The 22,804-nt window shown below is 50.7% G+C and overlaps 10 protein-coding genes across 10 annotated transcripts; 4 read left to right on the top strand and 6 right to left on the bottom strand.

The window, feature by feature from the left end:
* Positions 1-495: 495 nt before the first annotated feature.
* SCP_0804380 (hypothetical protein) lies at positions 496-1,544 on the bottom strand (the record flags this gene model as incomplete). The annotated part of the gene is made up of 2 exons (XM_027761026.1): positions 496-1,078; positions 1,132-1,544. The coding sequence occupies 2 exons, from the start codon at positions 1,542-1,544 to the stop codon at positions 496-498; spliced, it is 996 nt and encodes a 331-aa protein (XP_027616827.1).
* Positions 1,545-1,833: 289 nt separating this feature from the next.
* Positions 1,834-5,201, bottom strand: SCP_0804370 (hypothetical protein; the record flags this gene model as incomplete). Its single annotated transcript, XM_027761025.1, has 3 exons — positions 1,834-3,033; positions 3,341-3,849; positions 3,890-5,201. 3 exons carry the CDS (start codon positions 5,199-5,201, stop codon positions 1,834-1,836), a joined length of 3,021 nt encoding a protein of 1,006 aa, XP_027616826.1.
* A 2,925-nt stretch (positions 5,202-8,126) lies between these two features.
* Positions 8,127-9,636, top strand: SCP_0804360 (hypothetical protein; the record flags this gene model as incomplete). The annotated part of the gene is made up of 6 exons (XM_027761024.1): positions 8,127-8,240; positions 8,292-8,419; positions 8,720-8,732; positions 8,794-9,135; positions 9,183-9,461; positions 9,520-9,636. The coding sequence occupies 6 exons, from the start codon at positions 8,127-8,129 to the stop codon at positions 9,634-9,636; spliced, it is 993 nt and encodes a 330-aa protein (XP_027616825.1).
* A 534-nt stretch (positions 9,637-10,170) lies between these two features.
* SCP_0804350 (hypothetical protein) lies at positions 10,171-10,969 on the bottom strand (the record flags this gene model as incomplete). The annotated part of the gene is made up of 2 exons (XM_027761023.1): positions 10,171-10,400; positions 10,462-10,969. 2 exons carry the CDS (start codon positions 10,967-10,969, stop codon positions 10,171-10,173), a joined length of 738 nt encoding a protein of 245 aa, XP_027616824.1.
* A 419-nt stretch (positions 10,970-11,388) lies between these two features.
* Positions 11,389-13,920, bottom strand: SCP_0804340 (Transposon Tf2-9 polyprotein; the record flags this gene model as incomplete). The annotated part of the gene is made up of 1 exon (XM_027761022.1): positions 11,389-13,920. One exon carries the CDS (start codon positions 13,918-13,920, stop codon positions 11,389-11,391), a length of 2,532 nt encoding a protein of 843 aa, XP_027616823.1.
* A 93-nt stretch (positions 13,921-14,013) lies between these two features.
* On the bottom strand, positions 14,014-14,889 carry SCP_0804330 (hypothetical protein; the record flags this gene model as incomplete). The annotated part of the gene is made up of 1 exon (XM_027761021.1): positions 14,014-14,889. The coding sequence occupies one exon, from the start codon at positions 14,887-14,889 to the stop codon at positions 14,014-14,016; it is 876 nt and encodes a 291-aa protein (XP_027616822.1).
* A 362-nt stretch (positions 14,890-15,251) lies between these two features.
* On the bottom strand, positions 15,252-16,235 carry SCP_0804320 (hypothetical protein; the record flags this gene model as incomplete). The annotated part of the gene is made up of 1 exon (XM_027761020.1): positions 15,252-16,235. One exon carries the CDS (start codon positions 16,233-16,235, stop codon positions 15,252-15,254), a length of 984 nt encoding a protein of 327 aa, XP_027616821.1.
* Positions 16,236-17,506: 1,271 nt separating this feature from the next.
* Positions 17,507-18,455, top strand: SCP_0804310 (hypothetical protein; the record flags this gene model as incomplete). The annotated part of the gene is made up of 4 exons (XM_027761019.1): positions 17,507-17,723; positions 17,783-17,940; positions 18,001-18,196; positions 18,256-18,455. 4 exons carry the CDS (start codon positions 17,507-17,509, stop codon positions 18,453-18,455), a joined length of 771 nt encoding a protein of 256 aa, XP_027616820.1.
* Positions 18,456-19,350: 895 nt separating this feature from the next.
* SCP_0804300 (hypothetical protein) lies at positions 19,351-19,884 on the top strand (the record flags this gene model as incomplete). Its single annotated transcript, XM_027761018.1, has 1 exon — positions 19,351-19,884. One exon carries the CDS (start codon positions 19,351-19,353, stop codon positions 19,882-19,884), a length of 534 nt encoding a protein of 177 aa, XP_027616819.1.
* A 1,987-nt stretch (positions 19,885-21,871) lies between these two features.
* Positions 21,872-22,311, top strand: SCP_0804290 (hypothetical protein; the record flags this gene model as incomplete). Its single annotated transcript, XM_027761017.1, has 2 exons — positions 21,872-22,170; positions 22,233-22,311. The coding sequence occupies 2 exons, from the start codon at positions 21,872-21,874 to the stop codon at positions 22,309-22,311; spliced, it is 378 nt and encodes a 125-aa protein (XP_027616818.1).
* Positions 22,312-22,804: the final 493 nt, after the last annotated feature.

The raw sequence follows: 22,804 nt of genomic DNA, 5'->3' as shown, positions 1-22,804 counted from the left end.
TCGCTGCTAAGCCAAACTCCACGCTTCCTAAGTGCTCGGTAGCTGAGCTACGGAGTGGAGCACGGCTCACTAAGATAGTGTTCGCCGTGCAATGTAGAGTGCTAGTCTTGCGGGTTGGGGAGAGGTGGATTCCGGCGGCGGCTCAAGCTCGGAACAGGCTGCAATAGGCGCCTCACAGGACTGCGACGGCCCGAGAAGTCAGCGGGCGACCGGCAGCGGAGGGGCGAAATGCGAGGGGAGCCTGAGCGGAGAGAATCGCGGAATCCAACTCGAGCGTGAAGCGGCGGAAAGTCGTTGAGAACACGGCTAACCACCCAAGGAGCGCAGCCCACAACAGTCGTGGCTCAACATGAGCCCGCCGACTTCCCCAACCCAGGGCTAGCGTTCCGCAGCAAGGAGCGGGAGAACAAAGTGACATGCATTACAACATAGACAGTGCGACAGCAGTGGAAAGTATTACAACGAAAACAAACATACAGTTGCAAGTATAGTAGACTACAGAGAATACTTCTTCTTGAAAGAGTCCATGGCAGTGGAAGCCAGTTGCAAACGAGAGGAAGTGAATGACTGTGAGATGAAAAGAGGTAATATAGACTCAATTTTCCGCCAATACTCGAGAAAAGCGCGTGATTTCCAGCTACCCTGCGTAGCGACCACATCCAGATGGGTACCGCGAAGCAACAGCTCGGTCGCGCCGCCGATACGAAAACAATGCCCGGTGAGGTGCTCGAAACCGGCTGCTGCCCAGGCCGCATTGGCGCGATTGAGGAACCAGTCGCGGGTCATCGGCGCCCAACCCGCCGTGTCGCTCGTTTCGAATGCGAAGAAGGGAGCATGCGCGGGCACGCGGCCGTTCGCCCGTAGGTGATGGCGCAAGGCGACGACGGCGGAGCTAGGGTCGCCGAATTCGGTGGCAATGATATCGGCACCGAGTTGCTTAGTCGTCTTGGTCCAGGGCACATGGAAGACAGCATACTGCGTACCTCCCGATAGTGTGCGATAGGCAACGGGCGCCGCGCGCGCGACGTGCTTGACTGGGTCGAACGCACCCGCGGAAGGGATGACTAGCTCACCAAGCCTGCAAAGAAGTTAGCAGAAGGAAAGAGGGGAGGCCAGATGGCACGCGCGCACCGACGACAGCACCAAAAAGCAATGCATGCCACCGCATACACAGCGGCATCGAAGGAGTCGGATAGGTCAAGATTGGCGCGCAACGCATACAGGTGCTCTACGGTGACCGGCGCGTGCTTCTCCTTCGAAACCGGAGCAGTCTTCGAAATGGCCGAGCAGGTCACTTTGAGCATCTTCGCACCTTGCCACGGGGCACCGTGCAACGCATGCCAGAAAGATAGACCTGCCATCCAGGTATCCACGGTTGAACGCGCGACGCTCCCACTCCACTGCGCAACAAACACGGCTAAAAGCGGCTCCGCCGCGGGCATGCGGAGGTCTTCCGAGATCGCAAGACAGTCGCAGAATTGCGTGAATTGTAGCAGCCCGGCGCCGTAGTTCTTCCGAGTACTGGGATCAAGAGAGGATAGCATGACATTAAAGAGCTGTACTGAAGCTGCAGATGAAGTCTGCGCGGAGAGAGAAGCACGAAAACGAACAGCATGAGGCGTGGTCCAGAGCGCAAGACGATCTCGCGCTAGGACATGAGGACGAAAAAGAGAAGGAATTACTTTGTTTTCAGAACGAGGCTGCCTAGGTTTTCGTCGAGCCAGTGTTCGCGACGAAGGGCCAACATGTGCTGCTCCAGCCTGAACAGTGTTCGGCCTCTCACACTGGGACGACGCGCTCGCACGTGCGGGCGCAGAAGGTGACGAGGTTGTATTAGACATTAACGAGGAAGGACACGAGCTCCTCCGGGAGCTGGAAAGGAGGTTGTCGGTGGGACATCGAGGGGGTCGGGTCGCCGCGAGAGACCGGATCCGCCAAGTTGTCCTTGGTATTTACGTAGCGTACGATAAAGAGAATGTTCAATGACATGGCGATGACCTCCGCACGACGGATGGAAGAGTTGACTTGGAAATTGCGGCTGCGACCACGAGCGAATGCGCCCTCAACACCTTTGTTGTCACCACGTACCAGGATGGTAGCGTCGTGGTAGCCAAGCGCGTCCACTGTGCGGATGGCGAGCTCGACCGCCACCATCTCGGCCCAGCCGATATCGCGCCCTTGGCCCTTCCAAGTATTGATCGGACCCTGCCAGTGCCATGCGCTCCATTCGCCACAGACTATGATCCCGATGCCCCAGGAAGAGGACGCATCAACCCAGATGCCCAGGTCCTGCAGCGGACCACGCGATGCGAGAGAGCGGGCAATGCTGGGCACGTTCAGGACAGAGAACCACCACTTCATGTCGGAGAGGACCGAGTGTGGCGCGAACCGCGGCGCATAAGGGTTGGAGAAGGACGCGATAAAGCTGCAAAGATTGGTGAGGAATGCACGACCGTGCGGGTATACGAACGTGATGTGCGAGAGCGTGCCATTTATGGACATAGCATCTCGCTGGGACACGCGTCCCCGTTCAGCGGTGGCGATGAATGCTGTGAGCTTCGCTAGATACTTCGAACGCTTCTCGTCAGGTAGGGCGACCGACCGCTGGTCCAGGTCCCAAAGGAAACCGCTGTAAACTGCACGTGAAGCGTAGTCTGAGTATTTTGTCTGGTGCCATGGAACACCCAGAGGATCGGTGATATGGAAGATGTCCGCCAGACCATATGCATACTTGCGGACATCAGAGGTGGCAAGTTGGTCGACTGGAAAACGGAATGTGATCAAATCGTCAACCCACTTGCGCGACGGTCCGATGTCGTGTGCCCCCAGGATGTCGACGATGGCATCCATCGGCTCGCCCTGCACTCCGGTCCCTGATGAGACGCTGAACGGGAGAACATGGTCGATGTAGAAGTTGCCCGGGTCACATTGAATGACCAGAAATGGCTTGTGCGCGGGTTTGATGGGAAGATTGCGGAACGCGGAGTCGATGTCAAGGCAAGCTGCCTGCGCACCAGAGGGCGCGTTGACGATCTGACAAGTGGGTTAGCAATGTCTGCTGCAGACATGCTCTGGAGTTCACCCGCACAAGTGACGGGGAATAATCAAATGGTATCCCGCGCACCGGGCATGTACCGAATGATGTCAACCTCCCGTGCACCAGGCAATGGTTTCACGATGTGACCTCCCGTGCACCGGGCAATGATCAAGGTAAAATGCAACCTCCTGCGAGCCAGGCAACAATCGCGAATGGAGATCTCCCGCGCACCGGGCAGTGATCTGGGCTACAAGCCCTCCCGCACACCGGGGAAGACCGAGAAGATATTACGAAGGGACTCACAATTTCTGCGACCTCAGCTGCAGTGCCCCATTTGGTGGGGAAGTCATCCGAGTTGATCTGGCTATTCACCGAAACCCCAAACTCGTCCTGATATGAGCAATTCTGTACAAGACGGAATTTTTTCGAACCAGCCTTTGGAACGACAGCGAGTGGAGAAGAAACGAAAAAGGTGCCCAAGATGTGCTCAACTTGAGCCTGCGAGTACGGACCAGTCATGCGTCCAAGAGAGACTTGCTCGGAGATATACTGGCGAATGAAATCGATGTGCTCAGAACCGGAAGAATGATTGGAAGGAGCGAACGTGCGAAGGAGCGGAGCGAAATCACCAATAGGAAAGCCATAACGTAATTTGCGGGGCAAGAAAGGGTAACACTGAAGAAGGCCGAGTGTACGAAGAATGGACTCGAAGGCGTCAGCGTCGTAAGGAGTAATAATGCGCTCACGCTCCGAGGCACCGCTTAGCCGCAGCGGCATGACCATCGGAACCGCAGAGGGAGCAGATGTGTCCGCTGTTTCCGGGACAGTACATACCACGGCAGGGCATACGACCGTGTTGGACATTCCAGGTGAGGCAGATCTCCGCGCGTGTGGAGATGGCGAGGAGCTTTTTGTTCTCCCAGACGGTGAACGCGGGCTTACCGTTCGACAAGGTCGATCGCCCACATTGACTGGCCCGGTGTCCACTCTCGCCGCAGATGAGGCAGAGCATGCTTGTGGACGCAGATGCTCTGCCTTCGCGAAAGGGCTTGGCAGTGGAATCTGCCGTGCCATCGCGGCGCGGGCGACGTGAATCGGGGGAGTGGGACGGTGTGCGATACGGGGTTTGGGACGAACCGGCGATGGGAGCCGCGGGGATAGGAAGTGTGGATCGGGTACCCTTCTCGATGTGCTCTAGGCGAATTTTGAGGAAATGGTCGTTGTAGCTCTTCGAGTCAACAACGAAGGTCTTCTTCGTGAGGAAGTACCCACGGCGTACGTCGATGTCGAATGCGAGGATGACTGGGAAGATCCTATTGAAGTCGCTCTGTCCGGAAAGCCACATGTAATGTTCCGAGAAGCGCTTGACGATCTCATCATCGCAAACAGCTGGTAAAATCTCGAAGTAGTTGCGCCAAGCGTCGCGCCAATCCTCCGGCTTCAACATCTGTTCGTCGGGCCATTGGGCGATGTCGATCAGCGCCCTCTTGATCCCCTTGCCGTCATGCATCTTACGATATTGAACCTGTTCCGGATGCTTGTGCATCTTGGTCATCACCTCAGAGGTGCACATGGAGAGCGGAAGGTGGAAGCCATTCCTAAGGAGCGCGGGTAGTTCCTGAGGCGTCTCGACGACTCGGCCGGCAAAGAGGTCAGTCTTGATCTCGGAATCTATGGTTATCAGCGCGTTCTCGCTACCCTTGCTTCCACTTCCCGCGGTAGCCTCTGCCCGAGGGCCAGCTCCGCTGCGCTTATCGACACCTGCATTCCACAACTTTAGGGCGATGCCCCGAGAGTTTGGAGTCATCTTCATTACGTCCCGAAGCAATTGCAGGCTATCGGTATCATCTTCCGGCGTTCTGGGTCGCGAAGGCATGCCTGCAGGCGTTGCCGACGGTTCCTGGGAGTCTAACTGACCCGGAGATGCACCATCTGATCCATCCAACATTCCCAGCTCCTCGTCATCACTGACGCCATCTTCTCCGCCCTGTCTACGTACTGCCCTAGCCGCGTTCCGGGCCTGCCGCTCCCGGTTTTCCTGAAACAAAGCCATCTGGGCCGGGTTGGGCAGGCTCGCGGTGCCTCCACCTGATCCAGACTCATCGGGAAGGAACGAAGACAAATCCTTACCGCCAACGCTCGGGGGAGGTCCTTGGGACGGCATTTGTTACAGATCGGCGGAGATCGTGCGTGTGGAAACACCAGAATGAAAACGAGTGAGAGGCTGTAGATGCAGGAGGAACAGACTGGCGCTTACGGCGCCTATTCCTCCGCCTTCAGCCTCTCGCTTAGTAAGCACTAGTTTGACTTAGCGCTCGCGAGCTCGCTGCTAAGCCAAACTCCACTCTCCTTGTCTCGTTCAGTCCTATGACTGACACATGCACTGGAAACAATGAGGGCGCTGCGCTGGCTGTACCGGGAGCTTCGGCACGCTCTCGCATATCCTGCAGTATCAAACCTGCTATCCACCGCTCCTTCAGAGTGCATGCGAGAGACTACCGCATGCTGAGATAGTTTGACAGCGGTGTCCGAACGGGTTGCGCATGCGGATCTCGTGCTGGTCCTCGGCTCGCCTCCTTCGAGTGGCGCGCCAGCCTCTTTCTCCCATCTGTTATTCAGATCTGTGCGACACAGGTGCGAGAGTTGAAGAAGAGCGGCCTGGATCTTGGTTTAGTCATCTTGAAATCGAGGATACACTTCTAGGTATCGAGGGTGCCATCAAAGACTCTATTGCGGCATCAGTCAGGCATCGTGCCTTATGGCGAGCCGCTCTTCGTCCTTAGTTCTCCCATCAGATGGTGTGGTGTATAGCAACTAACCAGGTATTCTGACCACATGGCCAGCTAATCTCTCGACAGCTGATGTTGCTGGTCTTTCCTCCAGGACTATATGTCTTCACTCCGTGTGCCTCCCGAAGGAATGCGACATTCCTGTGTGAAGTTGCCAACTCGTTCGCACCACAGTTTCTAAATAACTCACTTGGCACGCATACTTCCCCTCTGCATAACCCACATATCCGAGCTTCAGAATCGTCTAAGAGGCAACGATGCTTGTCGCTCCTCTCGTTAACGTTGTTGGACTCGGAAGCCTACATCAGGAAAACCCAACTTTCTCTTATGGGCTTATTTAGACTTTTGGGTCTGAGAACCCTTATTTAAGACCATAAGTGTTCAAATAAGTCGAATTTCAGACACTCAGGGAATATGCCTTAGGCCCTTTTTGTCCTTATGTCCTTAAATAAGGACCATAAGTCCATTTAAGTTATTTAAGTGTCCTTTTAAGGAAAAGTGGGGTTTTCCTGATGTAAATGATGAAGAGGAAAATAAGCCGGTGAGTCCTGATCCTCGACCATCGCGTACTAATACATGTCCATTAAAACATATTGCTTCCCGCAAGCCATTGACTCGTAACACCCAATTGACCGACAATCGAAGGACAGAACATATTTACCCCAGGGCACGCGAACCTTGAGTTCTCGCTATAAGTGATACTGTGACTATGCCCTCCCGTCACCATCGGCATGCCCCTACAAGTCGGCAGCTGGACATTTCTCCCCATCTCTGGTCCCTCTGATTACCTTCTGTGTATTATATACACGTTTGTACTGAACTTGAAAGGTGGCGAACCACGAGTTCTGTTTTCAGCGGAAAATCATGTTTTTCATGCCGACATCCCAAAAGGCGTGACTGATCGGCGACATAATGCGTTACTGCCATTTTGTCAATAATTCAAGACAAACTCATACACTGGGCTTGTTGGAAAGTAGCACCCAAAATTCTGGAGCTCCAGAATTTGGGGAGCGCCCAAGGGCAGACAAGCTGAGGGTATGATTACAAAGAAAGACAAAGAAAGAAATTTGCTTATATAAAGTGAAGCATCTAGAACTGTATATATACAGAAATCTATTTTAGGATGCAAAATCATGTGCCCCGACGCATCTTGACCTGCCATCACTACCTTCCTATTTGGGAACTAAGGTGCGATTTCTAACAGGTTATGAGCCCCGGCTCTAGCCAATAAATACTCGGATAACAACAGCCCCTATTGTGGCTACAAAAATTGTTACCCCCTTACTAGTACGAGAACAAATAATGTCAACCAGTGCTAATAATACGAGCAATAGCAATGCTTACCGGATTGTAATGGGTCGGTTCTGATGACCGTTACTCATTATGGACTGCTTACTACTTACATAAGCAAGTTGCTTTATATCCCCTACACTCACCATTTAGCTGTACCTAGGGACCAGCACGGATAGCTGTCAACCGGATGAACGATCCGTGGATGGGCTTGGCATGGATATGGATACAGATGCAGATGTTTTCTCACGGATAGGTCGGTTAGATGGATTCATCCATGGTTTTTTGCACTTAAGTCTTGTTACTCTCCGCCACTCTCATTACCACTCTCCATTCGTTCATTTCTCTTGCTATTTTATATCTTGAATGCTTAGTCCCCTAGTAGCAAATAATACTCTCCTTACCCCCATCATAGCCTCCTCTGGAAGCTCTTCCCTGGTTCCGTCGGAAAGTCTACCAGCAGCCAGTGTAGGCCCATCTAGCGAAAACACTCCGCCAGTACTAGTGCCCGCAGTCCTAGTGTCACCCAATGTCAAGCGAAGACGAAAGCGGGAGGGAATTTATGACAAAAGTGACGCAGCTGTGTGGGACCTCACTGATGCGGCAATCATAGGTATCTCTTCAAGACTTCCCTCTGTTCATTTTATGATGTCTCAATCTGATTAGCTGCTGCCATTGCCAAGTGGTCTTCATGTGCTTATGATCACTTTGACATCACTCTCCGTCGTTCTGACCGGAACGGCAAAAAATCCATATACTACATCTTTACATGTAAATATAGCCCGGAAGATCACCAAGCCCAGGAACGAGCACGTGGAAAGACGAGCAGTGGTACCACTAACTTGAAGCTTGCAGCTGAACGATGTGACTGTGATCGAGGTGTACTCTCCACAGATGGTCTTGCATCGGCTTCTCCTATGTACTCCGAACCTGCACACCATGCCATCATAGCCTTGCGATGTGCAACTAGCCACTGCCCATATAACCTGGTAGCAGATAAGTACTATCAGATGGAGGTCGAACTTCTTCGGCCAGGGACAACAATTCCGCATCCAACAACGGTTTCGACTGACATCAAATTCTTATACTTGAAAGTATCAAAGACTGTCCGCGAGTACTTCAAGGTGTGTTGTACTTTTGTATGTCTGCTATAATTCTGAACAACCTTCATCTAGAAGCGGAATCGCTCCATTCACCTAGCCATTGACGGATGGACTGCACCGATAGTTGCATCATACCTTGGGATTGTAGTTATCTGGTATGACATGGGCAAGATCCATAGAGCAGTGTTGGAATTCATATGGTGAATATTGTCATTTGTGGCAATTGAATGTACACTCAACTGTTCTAGATTAACAGAGGGCCATACAGGAAAATACCTGGCAAAGGTTCTGTGTGATTGTGTTACCCATTTTGGCCTGGAAAACTTTGTGCATGTCACATTCATCTTTCCGACAGACTAAGCTGACTATTGACACCAGATTCACACTCTCTGCATGGACAATGCATCAAACTGTAATACGACGGCAACAGAAGCTGCAGTACTATTGCCTCACTTTCGTGGGGCCCTTTCTCATGCTCGATGTTGTCCTCATATTTGCAGTTTGATCGCAAAAGTAAGCTGCCTACCAGACATTCCTGAGAAGTGATTTTGATGGCTTGGAATCAAGCTTCTAGATCTTTATATCATTTTTCTTCAAACAATACAAGTGTAAGAAAACTGTTACAGTCGCTGCAGGGACCAAGCGCAAACGGTACCAAGGTCGCACCGCTACTGCGCTGGTTGCAGAGCAGGATGAACGGACAGTATTAGAAGAAGATGATATTCTTTCACCAGAAGATGATGAACTAGCACAGGTACTTGAGGAGGAGGATAGTCAGCTCGAAGATGATGGACAAGCCATTCACGATCAGCGCATTGTTAAGACATTGCGTGAGCGAGCGATCAATGAGATGGCCCGCAAAGGTGTTGTAATTAGTGACAGAGATGCGAAAGAAGCACTTGGAATCTTTCTCAAGGTAATCTGACCATTTCTTATGGTGTCGCATCACTGACACCACCTCAGGTAGCTGGCCTTGCCAAGCGAGTCCACGACTCACCAGGGACACTCGGCGAGAAGTTCAAGATCGCCATTCAGCTTGATGACCAGCTAACAGGTGAGAAAACAACCCTCGACCACCGTGTACCTACGCGCTGGAATTCGGACTTCTACTGCCTTGAAGCACACATCTACTTCAAGGTGGCTGTGCAAGCATTGACATCTACAGCCGTGAACAACTTGAAGGCCTTCCGGCTCATGGAGAACCAGTGGGCCCTTGCCGAGAGACTCGTAACAGTCCTTCCTGTACGTCTCGCACTTTGCTGTTGATTCTGATCTCGTACATAACATGCTATCACGATAGATCTTTGATGGTCCTACCAAGGTTTTCTCTCATGCTGATCTCTCGCTCATTCCCGACGTTGTCCCCATGCTAGAAGACCTCGAGGCTGTTACGCGGCAGCGAAACACGAGCGGCTAGTCGAGTCGTCACGAGACAAGGTCTTAGTCTTAAGACACAAGTCCGTTCAAGTGACACTTCTGGCGATGTCCTCGCACTGAAGGTCGATCAGAGTTCGTTCTTATGACTCGTAGTAGCTGTCTGCTACTAACGGTCGATCTCAGTCAAAGGCAAGTGAAAAGCTGGTTTAATGGTAACCAGGTCAAGATGGGGATCCAGCTCGACAAGGTCGTCTATTTATACAAAAGGTATCCGCAGTACTACGCAGTAATGCGGGATCGTTCATTGGCTAGATAAGGTGAAACAATATCTGGGCAGGGTAACGGCGAGGAAGTAATATGTATGAGAAAGCTGAGTAAGGTCGTGAGAGATAATCAGTACTAATGGGGATAACGAGTCGTGTATCAGAACGAGGTAAAGATGAGGCATACATGCACGTCTTGCATGTGCGATAAGAAGAAGGTCCGGAGTTGGATCCGGTGTAACCCCAGACTAGGGGTTCTAGACAGCTGGGTAAAGAATCGGAGGTTGCGCTCCGATGAGTCATGTGTTGGATCACGTGGTCTGGTAACGTAAAGGGAACAAGAAAAAGAAAAGACGCGCCACAAGTGAGGAGCGTTGTAACATCAGCTCCCGTCTAACGTTTCTTGTCCCACAAGAAATATTGTGATCTTCATCGTCGTCGGGGGCAGTCGCGGACGTAATGATCTCCTCCACATCTGTAGCATGTCCGCCGGCTGGTTCGTGATCCTTGTTCGGGGATACGTCCATCCCTGTAGGGATGACTGCGACGCGAAGAAGTGGATGCGGTCGAGAAAGATGGTTGGGACAACGGAGATCGTCCACTGGGTACGTGCGAACGAGGAGGGCGAGGGCGAACGGGAATTGGTTCTGGCGACGAGCGAGGAGTGGATGCGGGTATTCCATTAGTGGTGTATCCGAGGATGTGTCCGATGTCTTCGTCCCCATGCTCTCTCCAAATCTCCTGTGCTGTACGAGTGACCGTACTGCGCATCAACGACCAGACTTGGTCGACTCTGGTTCGGGCTCTACTCGTCCTTTCCTCTGCTGCGATGAGCTCTTGTCTGGCCGTCTGCATCCACTCGACCATTTCTAATGCTCGTTGCATGGAAACCACCGCTTGTCGATCTTGCGGGCGATTTCGTAAGGCGACGAGGATATCTGTGAAGTCGACAGGAACACGGATAGCCGAGACCAGACGTGTGGCAAATTCTTGTTCGTCCGATGTGTGACTAAGTTCGATAGAAGGTGTGGGCGATGAGGCACGGATAAAGGGTGTCTGTGCTCGAGAGGGTACTCCATTGACAAGCGTAGGCGATGCAGGTATGCTCATAATTGTGGAGGCGACTTCAGCGAGTATATTGTGAACAAGGTCGTCTATAGCGGAAGTGGGCATTGATGATATATCGTCTTTTCCTCCTTTTATACCTTTCGGTCGTTAAGGGGATCGCGGTTATCTGTGATGTGAAATAGAATGTCGTGGATCCGGGTAATAATCAAATAGATGAAAATCCATTGGACGATAAAGAGTATTCCCACAGAGATAAGAGCTGCCTGATCAGTTCCAGGCATCGTTCTGATCACCCCAGCCGTTAGCGTGCGGGCTGTCTCGCGTGAAGAGTGTGTGTTCGACAAGTCGTCTGATAAGGATTCGGTGAATGATCCAAAGAAAAGTGAGGGTTGTGCAGTGGAGGACGATTAGGAAGATGATGAGGAAAACCGTCGTGGTAGTCATTCCGGGTTTCTTCTCCTCTACTGGATTCTCCTGGTCCTTTTATATGCATCGAGGATTCGCTTGGCATTCTGTAAATTGTGGGTAGGTTCCCACGAGTTTTCTGCTGAAGAATATCCCTTCCACTTGACTAAGTACCTCAGATGACCTCGGTACGTCTTGTGATTCAGGATGGCTTCGACTTCGTACTCTTCTTCGTTATCAACGACATCAGGTGGTGGGTTCACGTAATTCGGACCATGTATGTCGTTTTCGCGATAAGGAGATAGAAGGGCGGCGTGGAATATGGAATGAACTCGCCAGGTCTTCGGGAGTTTGAGACGATAGTTGGCTGGTCCGATGACTTCGACAATTTCGAATGGCCCCTCGCGCTTTGGTGCTATCTTGCACGAGGCGTAATTGACCTTCAGGTTCCTCGAGTCTAGCCAGACCTTCTGTCCTAGTGTAAACTTCGGTGATCCTCGTCTGACTCGGTCCGCCATCTGTTGTCGGGCTAACTCGTGCATGGCTAGTGCTTCTAGTCTTATCTTCTGCAACATGTCAAGCCTGGATTCAACCGATGGAATGTTCGTGGTCGGAAATACGGAAGGGAGTCCCCGTGGTTCGTATCCCATCATGATGCGGAATGGGCTCATCTTCCGTGCCGAGTGTTCCCTTGTGTTATGACAAAACTCGAGGTCTGGCAGGCGGTCGGCCCATGTTTCAGGGTTGTTTCCACAATAGAGTCGAAGATAGATTTCCAGCTCCTGGTTGACTCGCTCTGTTTCTCCGTCCATCTGAGGGTGATAAGCTGTGCTCATTGATGATCTGATCTGGAGTAGTCGATTTAACTCTTGGAAGACCTTGGATGCGTATTGAGGTCCTCTATCCGAGATGATTCGGTCGGGTAATCCAAATTGCGAGTATACTTTGTCATGAAAAATCTTGGCCGTTCCTTCGGCTGTGATCGTTTTGAGGCAGGGCGTAAGAATCACCCCCTTCGTAAGGTCATGGTCTACTACGACCATAATTGAATCAAAACCGTTGGAAACGGGGAGGTCGGTAATAAAATCGGTGGTGCAACAGGAAAATGGTAATGCGTGTGGGTCGGCGGGAATTGGTTCCAAAGGAATACGAGTTGGATGAGTATTCGGTTTCATTTGTTGATAGGCGGCACAGCCTTCAACATAATTGTAGACAAATGTATACATGCCAGGCCACCAGAATTCACGACGTAACAGTTCAAGAGTATTGAACTTTCCAGGGTGACCCATGGCAGGGGAGTCGTGATGTAGTCGAACGAGATCACAACGAAGAGTTTCGGATGGTGGAACGTAAATCTTTCCCTTGTAGAGGATGACACCATCGCGAACTTCCCAGTCGGAAAGCGATGATTTCATGGGGAATGGCCCTTTGTGTGCAATCGCTTCGAGGGCTTCGTGAACAATGAGGTCTTTTGCTGCGTGATTCCTGATTTCGTCGAATAGTGTCGGGGAAATGGATCGCACGAATAGTGCGTTGGGTAAAAGAATGCGATCTTCGTTGTCACTTTCACTGTCATCGAGTCCATTACGACGAGAGAGCGCATCAGATTGGATCATCTGAGTGCCAGGGACATGGATGAGGTGAAGATCAAATTGTGATAATTTGAGACTCCATCGTGCCTGTCGGCGGTTTAACTTCTGAGCTGTACGGAAGTACATGAGGTTCTTGTGATCACTGCGAACTTCGACGGGATGGGGAGAGCCTTCAAGATAATGGCGCCATTCAGTGAGGGCTCGAATGATTCCGAGGAGTTCGCGGTCGTAGATTTCGTAGTTCCGTTCAGCTGGATTGAGCGTCTGTGAAATGTAGGCACAAGGATGGAGGTCTCCATTGATATCGGCTTGGCGTAAAACTGCACCCGTAGCAAACTTGGAAGCGTCAGATTCAACAATAAAGGGTTTTGCCTTGTCAGGCAGTAACAGTACTGGGGCGGTACTGAATCGTTGCTTCAATGTGTCGAAAGCTGTCTGACATTCTGTTGTCCATTCAAAAGGTGGAGATCCAGCGGCAGTGCGCGTAAGATTTGTCAATGGTTTGGCAATATCCGAGAAGTTGGCAATAAACTTCCGATAGAAGTTTCCAAACCCTAGGAAAGAGCGAACACCTTTTACCGTGCTTGGTTCAGGCCATTCCGCAATTCCTTTAAGTTTGATAGGGTCCATGCCAATGTAGTTTTCTCGAATGATCATGCCTAGGAATTCGACTTCTTTAACGTCAAAGAAACACTTTTCCGGTTTAAGGAATAAGTCGTTGTCTTTGAGTCGTTGGAGTACGCGTCGGGTTCGAACGTGATGTTCTTCCAAATCGTTTGAGAAAATGAGAATATCATCCATGTAAATGACTATCCATCCCTCATCGATCATGTCCTTGAAGAGTGCATTCATCATCATTTGGAAAGTCGCCGGGGAATTGCAGAGTCCAAAGAACATGACCATAGGTTCGAAAAGTCCGCGATTTGTCTTAAATGCGCCCTTCCATTGGTCACCATCTTTGATTCTGACATTGTTATATCCGGAGCGTAAATCCATTTTCGTAAAGATCGATGCACCTCTGAATTGATCCATAAGGTCAGAAATGAGCGGAAGAGGATAGGCGTTCTTCACCGTCCCTTCATTCAGGTATCAGTAATCCTGACAGGGACGTAGTGCTCCGTCTTTCTTTCCTACGAAGAAAAATGGTGAAGCCATGGGAGATTTCGACGGTCGGATGTATCCTTTTCGCAGATTTTCTTCCAGGAAGTCATCCATCGCTCCTTGTTCTTTGAGCGATAACGGATAGACTTTACAGTCGCGCGGAATAAAATCGGGTTTCAAGTCAATGGCGTGGTCCCAAGGCCTGGTTTCTGGAAAGCGTTCAGCTGCTTTCTTTTCAAAGACGGACTTCAAATCGTGGAGGTAGTTGGGGACCAACTCCTCGACGGTTTTGGGTTTGTCTACAGCTGATGCTTCCTTGTGTGCCTGTTGTGCTAATTCTTGTGATTTACCGGATGGTTTGTAAAAGACCGTATTCTGTGCATTACAGAATAATGGGGATCGAGTACTGTGTGTCATTCTTCCAATGGCGGGGCCTCTTCGTATGGTGAAGACTGCGGTTTCAGTCTCTTCATTCGTCAAAGGTGACTCCTTCCTGATGGGTTCAAATACCCCAATAACTGGCTCTCCTGCGATATAGGATATAACTAGATTGTCGTCATCGAGCTGATCCATAGGGGGTTCTGATAGTGGGTCATCTGGTTCGGTATCATTCCGCACTGCGGGTAACTCGCCACGCTCAGTGTTATCAGCCACGATTTCTCTGATAGATTCTGAATGCCCAAACGAGGTAGGGGAAGTTTCGGTGGTGATTAACTCTGGGAGTCCACCTTCCTTGAAAATCGAAACTTCTTCATCTGGTGCATCTTCGACGGTGGGTTTCGGTGGCCATTTGGCGTCTTTACCAAACCAAAAGTCACCGGTTTCCCAGTTGATCATCGGATTGAGGCGTTTAAGCCACGGCATGCCGAGAAGTATGTTTTCTTTGCCAATGCCGGTCAAGAGGAAGCGAGTAAGTGTCTTCCTTCCTCCGATTTTCATCATCTTCCAGGTACAATGAGTAATGGTACCCATTTGATTTGGTGTGCCATCTGCATTCATGACTTTAATCGGTTTCGGTAATTCCCATCTGATGAAATCATTTTCTTCCGCAAAATGAATGTTCATGAACGTTTCGGCTGCACCGGAATCGATCAAGGCTTCTGTTGTAACGTCTTCCTTCTCTCCCAACGAAATATTCACAGTGATTGAATTTCCGCTAGTGTTACAAATAACGAGGGGAGATACGGTAAGATGCGACGGTCCATGCATTACTAGTGGCCGTCGTCTCAAAAACCCAATTGGGTTCGTTCTTCGTCAGTCATGTCGTTGAAGACGTTTCGCACATAGGCGATCTGTTCCTCTCTGGTTTCTTCCTTCGACGTCTCCTTCTTCTGTGCGAGGTCTTCTCGCATCTTCTTGATCCATGTGATCGTGTCTGTGTCTAACCCGGGCTGTATCGTTCTAGCACGGGTGAAACTTCCAGACTGGGGGTGAAATTGTCTGTCGTTGGCTAGATGGCCCTTCTTTCCGCATAGGAAACATAATCCTTCTTTCATTCTCTTCTGTCGCTCGTCTGGGGATAAGCGCGAGATATTGACACGATCAACATCCATCGCGTTTGGATCCTTTGCAGAAGCCGAGTAGTAGGGACGATGGACAGATCGGCCCTTTCCTCGCGTCGTCGTAGTGGCTCCTCGCTTGAAGATCTGAGCAGATCTCCATTGGTTATCAAACCGCGAGGCGTATTCGTACCACTTGTCAAGTGTCTTGGGCATGCTTTTCATCCCATATATCCTTTGTCGGAGTGGGTCGTTAAGCCCCCACTTGAAATACTCGATATTTCCGGCATCTTCTAGTTTCGCCTTGGATTCAAGCGATCGGAATTCGGCAATGTAGTCGTCCGCAGTACGAGTTCCTTGCTTGATGTTACGCAGCAAGGTACGAGCGGTTTCTTCAATATTTTCATCGCCAAATGCTTTGTTCACACTCGCAATGAAGTCTCTCCAACTCCCATAAGAAAGGAAGTCGTCATTGGTGAGTTCCGTTTCTATGAAGCTCTGTGCCCATGATCCTGCTGTTCCTCCTTGCATGTGCGATAGCACGAATGCGATCTTCTGATTGTCCTCCTGGTAGACATGGCTATTTCCGGCCATGTAGTTCTTGCATTGGTTTATAAATTCCCTAAGCTTCGAACGGTCTGAACTGTTGAAGATCTCGGGTTTTCTAAAACCAAGTTCCTTCTGGCTAACATGGTGACGTCCTTCATCCATGGTAACTGTAGCCATCGGTGGTATGTAATCGGGTATGATTGGTGCAAGAGTCGGTTGGGGTACAGGATTCTGGGCAGGGGGGTTCCAAGGGGCGTCTGGTCTTTCTCCTCGATAGGAGGTCGTTATACCACTGTCTGCGATGTGCTGGAGCACTATTCCACCAAGATTATGGGGAAGTGTCCTTTCAAATTCCTCTGGGGAATAGTCGAAGTTGTGATTGTCTGGCCTGATGAATACAGGCCTTCCTCCTATGAAATGTGCGTTTCGTTCTGTGCTCCACTCCGCTTGGGATGGGAGGTGCTCGCGGTATTGCTCTGGAAGAGCGGTCGGGTTGATGTAGTTAAAATCCAGCGTGGATAAATTCTTCTGTGTGGCCTATGTCTACACGTAGACTGCACACCGTCCTTAACTAAGTGGGTTCGTTCGTCGTCGGCTAACAAGCCCGTAGAGTGTCTTCTGTCTTCAAACTGATACACCTATTTGCTGATTGCTCGAGTGATTACCTCAGCCTCCTCGGCCTATTGGTCTCTCGGACAGACCCCTCTCCGAAGATGAGTGATCAGTCTATCCCTTCAGCTACCTCGATTACAGAGTAATCTCAAACGGTGCTTTAGCAATCGAATCGGGTGTATCGTTCAGTCTTCAAGGTTCGGTCCGGTCGGTAGTTCGTTGTTAGACTCTAGGAAGTCACAGAGAGTAATAAGATCTCGACCTAATGTTACGCGGCAGCGAAACACGAGCGGCTAGTCGAGTCGTCACGAGACAAGGTCTTAGTCTTAAGACACAAGTCCGTTCAAGTGACACTTCTGGCGATGTCCTCGCACTGAAGGTCGATCAGAGTTCGTTCTTATGACTCGTAGTAGCTGTCTGCTACTAACGGTCGATCTCAGTCAAAGGCAAGTGAAAAGCTGGTTTAATGGTAACCAGGTCAAGATGGGGATCCAGCTCGACAAGGTCGTCTATTTATACAAAAGGTATCCGCAGTACTACGCAGTAATGCGGGATCGTTCATTGGCTAGATAAGGTGAAACAATATCTGGGCAGGGTAACGGCGAGGAAGTAATATGTATGAGAAAGCTGAGTAAGGTCGTGAGAGATAATCAGTACTAATGGGGATAACGAGTCGTGTATCAGAACGAGGTAAAGATGAGGCATACATGCACGTCTTGCATGTGCGATAAGAAGAAGGTCCGGAGTTGGATCCGGTGTAACCCCAGACTAGGGGTTCTAGACAGCTGGGTAAAGAATCGGAGGTTGCGCTCCGATGAGTCATGTGTTGGATCACGTGGTCTGGTAACGTAAAGGGAACAAGAAAAAGAAAAGACGCGCCACAAGTGAGGAGCGTTGTAACAGAGGCGGCCCTTGGGTGCATTCGGGATGCTGTACACTTGCCGCCTGTCGTTCGTGTTGCAGCACATGCCGCACTTCTCCTGTCGAACAAGTACTATGCCCTCACAGATGAATGTGAGGCATACCGTATTTCTATAGGTTTGTTTCTTTTGCAATCTATGTCCGCTTTGTTGCTTCTAATGATGCTACATATTCAGTGATGTGCCCGGACAAGAAACTTGACTATTTCATGAAGCGCGGTTGGAGTCCGGAAGACGTTGAAGATGCAAAGAAGCTTGTAATCAAGCGTTGGGAGGAGACTTACAAGCCCTCATTGGGAGTTACCATTAGCGTTGCTCCTGCACTGGTCGCAATGGTATGTGCACCCGATTGCATTCTCTATTCAAGTTCTGATACCATATGACACCACTGATAGCGTGGTAGTGAATGGCTGACACCAGCCGTCGTTGAGCCAGTCAGACCAATTGACAGTATCTACACTTACCTCGAAGATCCAGTGCTGTCGGCCTCTGCTATTCAACTCATTGGTGGTGTCATGGAGTACTGGTACAATGCAGAACAATGCACCCCGCATCTTGCTGCTATGGGTTCCGACTTCTGCTCAGCACCCAGTGAGTTCATGCATTTGCACTCGGAATGGCATATATCTAATCTACATTGTTGTGTCAAGCTTCATCAACTGATGCAGAACGAGCATTCTCCGATGGTCGTCGTGAGGTCAACTTCATGCAGCACAATACATTGTCACAAACCTTCAAGGCCTCGATGGCGGTGGGTTCATGGGATGGCACTCCCCTTCTTCCAGACTTCCCAGAACTCACGCAATTGATGAGGGCGAAGCTCAGAGGTGACGCAGGACTATCTAATTAGTCGTTAAAATGTCTATAGTCGTGTGTACAATAATGTCAGTACATACTCTCGTTAAGGCATGGTTTTGTTCCACAAGTGTACTTAAGTCCTTTTAGGTGCAAATAAATATATATACCAAAACCGTGGATGAATCCACGTCCGTACGGACGCCATTCACAGATGGCGGGGTTTAAACACATCCACGGATATACATCCGGATGACTATCCGGATGATCCATGCTGGTCCCTAGCTGTACCTACACTCAGTCTTAGCTACCTTTGGCTATATATTGAGTCCACTGCAGCCCTGGTGAGCCTAAGGATCTAGGCTGCTTACACTTTTTTTGCAGTCTCAGAACTACTGCTGAAGTTCTGCTATGACTGGATACCACTGGCTGGATGAGCAGGAGCACTCACTGTGCCCTGCACATCATATCTACTTGGCAACACCTCTCAAGACCTCTGAAGTCACAGTCATCATCAGTGACATAGACCGTGTTGCCAACACACTGCGAGGATGGGTTGAGGCGAACAACCTCACTCATTGGCTCATAATCGCTGACTGGCTGGTCGAGCAACATCTCCACCTCGCTACCCTTCACGAGCACTATGCCTGTGAAGATGGCCTCACCACCATCAAGCGCGCTCACCATCGTCTCAATGCCCTTGCAGAACGCTGCATCAGGAAAACCCAACTTTCTTTTATGGGCTTATTTAGACTTTTGGGTCTGAGAACCCTTATTTAAGACCATAAGTGTTCAAATAAGTCGAATTTCAGACACTCAGGGAATATGCCTTAGGCCCTTTTTGTCCTTATGTCCTTAAATAAGGACCATAAGTCCATTTAAATTATTTAAGTGTCCTTTTAAGAAAAAGTGGGGTTTTCCTGATGTGGGAAGCCAACGTCGCCCACGCAATGTTCAACGTGGCATGGACGCGTCACCACATGACATGTGACCACATCAAACGTGACACTCCTACTCCTACCGTGCTCCCCACTTCCCCCTCTCTCACGCCCGATATCCTTGCCAGGCCAGAGCTCCCGCGCCACCTCAAGACCATTGTGCCGAGTCTGGACCAAGAAAACCAGCCCCGAAAACTGGTGAGGGAGAGTGTGGGGGTAAAGGAGGCCGAGGAGAGGAGAAAGGAGAGGAGGCCGGAGAAGAAGGTGCGGAAACAGCCACAGCGCTACCAGGAGCAGGAGTGGACGCTGTGCAAGCACAACGACGCACGAGGTACACCCGCTCCGTCACCTCCCACAGCGCTGTCGCCATGCACCCACCTCACCGAGCACACGATGATGCCGACGGCCTCAATGCCACAGCGTCGCAGCACACGCATGCGCGTGGCACCCATGATGCAGGATGTGAACGATGCGCCCACCACATCACCAGCACCAGGGGCGCTGTTGACTTGGGGTATGCACGCGCCTTGGCTGGAGGAGCTTTAGACTCCAGGTCAAGTGGGTGGTACTTCGCTGTGGTTCACCGGGCATGGCAAAAGGGAAAGTATGCCGGGCTATCACAGTTGTTCGTTGATATCAAATTTATGATAGTGGGTTAGGGACGCCTGAGCTATACGTGTGATTTGTTGTCTGAAGTCAGGATGGGGAGTCTGCACAATACAGATGGGGAAATGTGGGGGGATGCCTAGCAACCGTGTGCAAGGGCTTGCGTTCTGTCTTCTTATACGATGCCTACAACCAGTGCAGGGCTTAACGGGTTTTCTTATACGAGGCCTACAACCAGTGCAGGGCTTTCCAAGTCTTCATCATCTTCCTAATCCATGTGCCTACAACCATGTGCAGGGCTTTACCAAGTGTGCGTGTCCTAATATGATGTGCCTGGCTGATAACTTTCCTACGTGTTGTCCGAGAACTTTCTGAGAACGGTTTGAGTATTTAGCAACCGTGTGCTAGACTACCCAAAAGAAATGATACGAGAGTGCAGTAGTTGTGTTCGTAACAACTCACTGCCTGTGCTGAACTGACTTCGTCGGGATCCTTTTGATTACGAGTAATAATGTTACTGGGAGGAGTGGAACAAACTCCTATTCTTTTAGTTTATCACTTTGTAGGGTAAGCTACAAGCAAAGGGAGAACTCTTCACTTATAGGGGTGCTACAAGTGGGGAGAGAAGACTGAGGGTCGGGGCACCTCAAGGGTCCTTTTATACCCCTTGGGTGTCACCTGTTATGACCATTACATAGTAGTGTTACATGGCAAATTGGCCAATAGCAAAATAAGAGCATCACGTGATCAAAAGAGAAAGTAGGAAGGAAAAATGTCTTAGGACCTTCGTGTCCAATAGCATAAAGTGAGCAGGGAGAAACAGGGAAGATAAAACTCTTGGGACCTCCGTGTCCAATAGCATAAAGTGAGCAAGCACTGCGCCACAGCACGGCTGCACAACCACACCCACAGCGGCCACAGTGCAGGACGCAGACACCACACCGGCCACATCACCAGCACGAAGGGTGCAAGCCCACGACAGCCTAACGCTAATGCACCTCGCCATTCGGGCCACCGACCGCCCAACAGCGCAGGTGGCACCAGCGGATGTCATGACCGACACATCACCAGCACTGAGGGTACGCCACGCAGGTGCTGACACCCGAGCACGCCAAGTATCGCCGACACACTGCACCGCACCACCAGCACCAGGGGCACGTGCCCGCCTGATGGCGCCCACGGGTTCAGGCGCATCACCGCTGCATGGCTGTGTAATGGAGCCCACAGCGGCCGAGGTGCAGCAGGCAGGTGACCTGCCCGCCATGCCGCCATCGACCAGTGCTGGCAGTGGGCCCACCCACAGGACCCATGCCTCCCAAACCACTGCGTGTGGTCTCCTCAGACACCCCCGGTCGTTGTCTATGGAACCGTAACCTGAGGTGGATCCGACGGGTTTTCTGGAGTGGGAGGGAGTGTGCGCATTGCACATTTATTTTATGGTATACATTTTCTTTATTTCTCTCATATGTGGTACACTTTACTTTACCATATCCCCATTTATTCCCCTTCTCTTCCGTTCTTTCCCCCTGGGTTGTTTCTGGTAGGGGAGGGTGTAACGGGTCGGTTCTGATGACCATTACTCATTATGGACTGCTTACTACTTACATAAGCAAGTTGCTTTATATCCCCTACACTCACCATCTAGCTGTACCTACACTCAGTCTTAGCTACCTTTGGCTATATATTGAGTCTACTGCAGCCACAGATCCCGCTCCTGAAGGAAGACAATTGGCTCCCGTAGAAGCGCTACATCGAGGTCATCCTTAACGATAAGGGTCTCCAGGAGTATGTGACCGGAAAGACACTGAAGCCGCAGCTGAGTAATGACCCGGTCAATAGGGTAGTGAGAGAGGTGGAGATTAGTGCCTGGGGAGAGAATGACCTCAAGGCCCAGAACGTAATTGTGCTATCACTGGGAGATTCCCAGATGGTGCACATTGCTGGAGCCAAGACGGCACGGGCCATGTGGGAGCAGCTCCGCACGGTCAAGGAACAGCGCGGACAGCATGGGATTCTCGAGCTGTGCCGGCACTTTTACTGGATGCAGGCCAAAGAAGAGGACAATACCCCCTGTCACATCACACAGCTGCGACAGATCCAGGAACAATTCCATCTAATGGGGAAGGTTGTTTCTGACAAGGATTTCCGGCTCATCCTGGCCACTTCATTACCGGAGAGCTGGGTTCTTTCCTCAGCTCTTACTTTGGCACCGAAGGCGCTGACAACGTGCGCCCTCAGCTTACATCACAAGAATTGATTGCCATCATTCTTGATGAAAATAGGCGAAGGCACGAGCGTGGCGAGCGCGGTCAATCCTTGGACCAAGCCATGGTTGCCAAAGGAAAGAAGCGCCCCTTCGGGAAATAGAAAAAATGTTCGATCTGCAAAAAGCTGGGACATCTTGGTAATGAGTGTCAGCACCGCGACAAGGTCAACTGTATGAATTGCAGAAAATTCGGGCATAAGGCCACAGATTGTTGGGCTAAAGGCAGCGGTAAAGCCGGACAGGGCCTGCCGATGAAGCAGCAAAAGACGGAACATGCTTATGAAGCACGCGAGGTCGAATTGAAAGAGGATGAGGCAAAAATAGCCTACAATAATAATAGCGACACTGTATCTCTCAGATCTGATGGCAAAATCGCTTCTTTCTATGAGTGGTTTGCCGACTCCAGGACAACTTTGCACATTACAAATCGTCGTGAAGTCTTCGCAACCTGTCAGGCGCTCGAAGATCATGCGATCACAGGCATCGGACTGCAACCAATGCAGGCATTGGGCCATGATACGGTTGATGTCGAAAGTGAGGTAGGAGACTGGAAAGTGAAATTCCATCTCCACGGTGTACTGTATGCGCCGACAG

Source organism: Sparassis crispa (genome assembly GCF_003851025.1).
Source record: "Sparassis crispa DNA, contig_000007F, whole genome shotgun sequence".
Taxonomy (NCBI): Eukaryota; Fungi; Basidiomycota; class Agaricomycetes; order Polyporales; family Sparassidaceae; genus Sparassis; species Sparassis crispa.
This window is presented reverse-complemented; position numbering and strand designations above follow the sequence as displayed.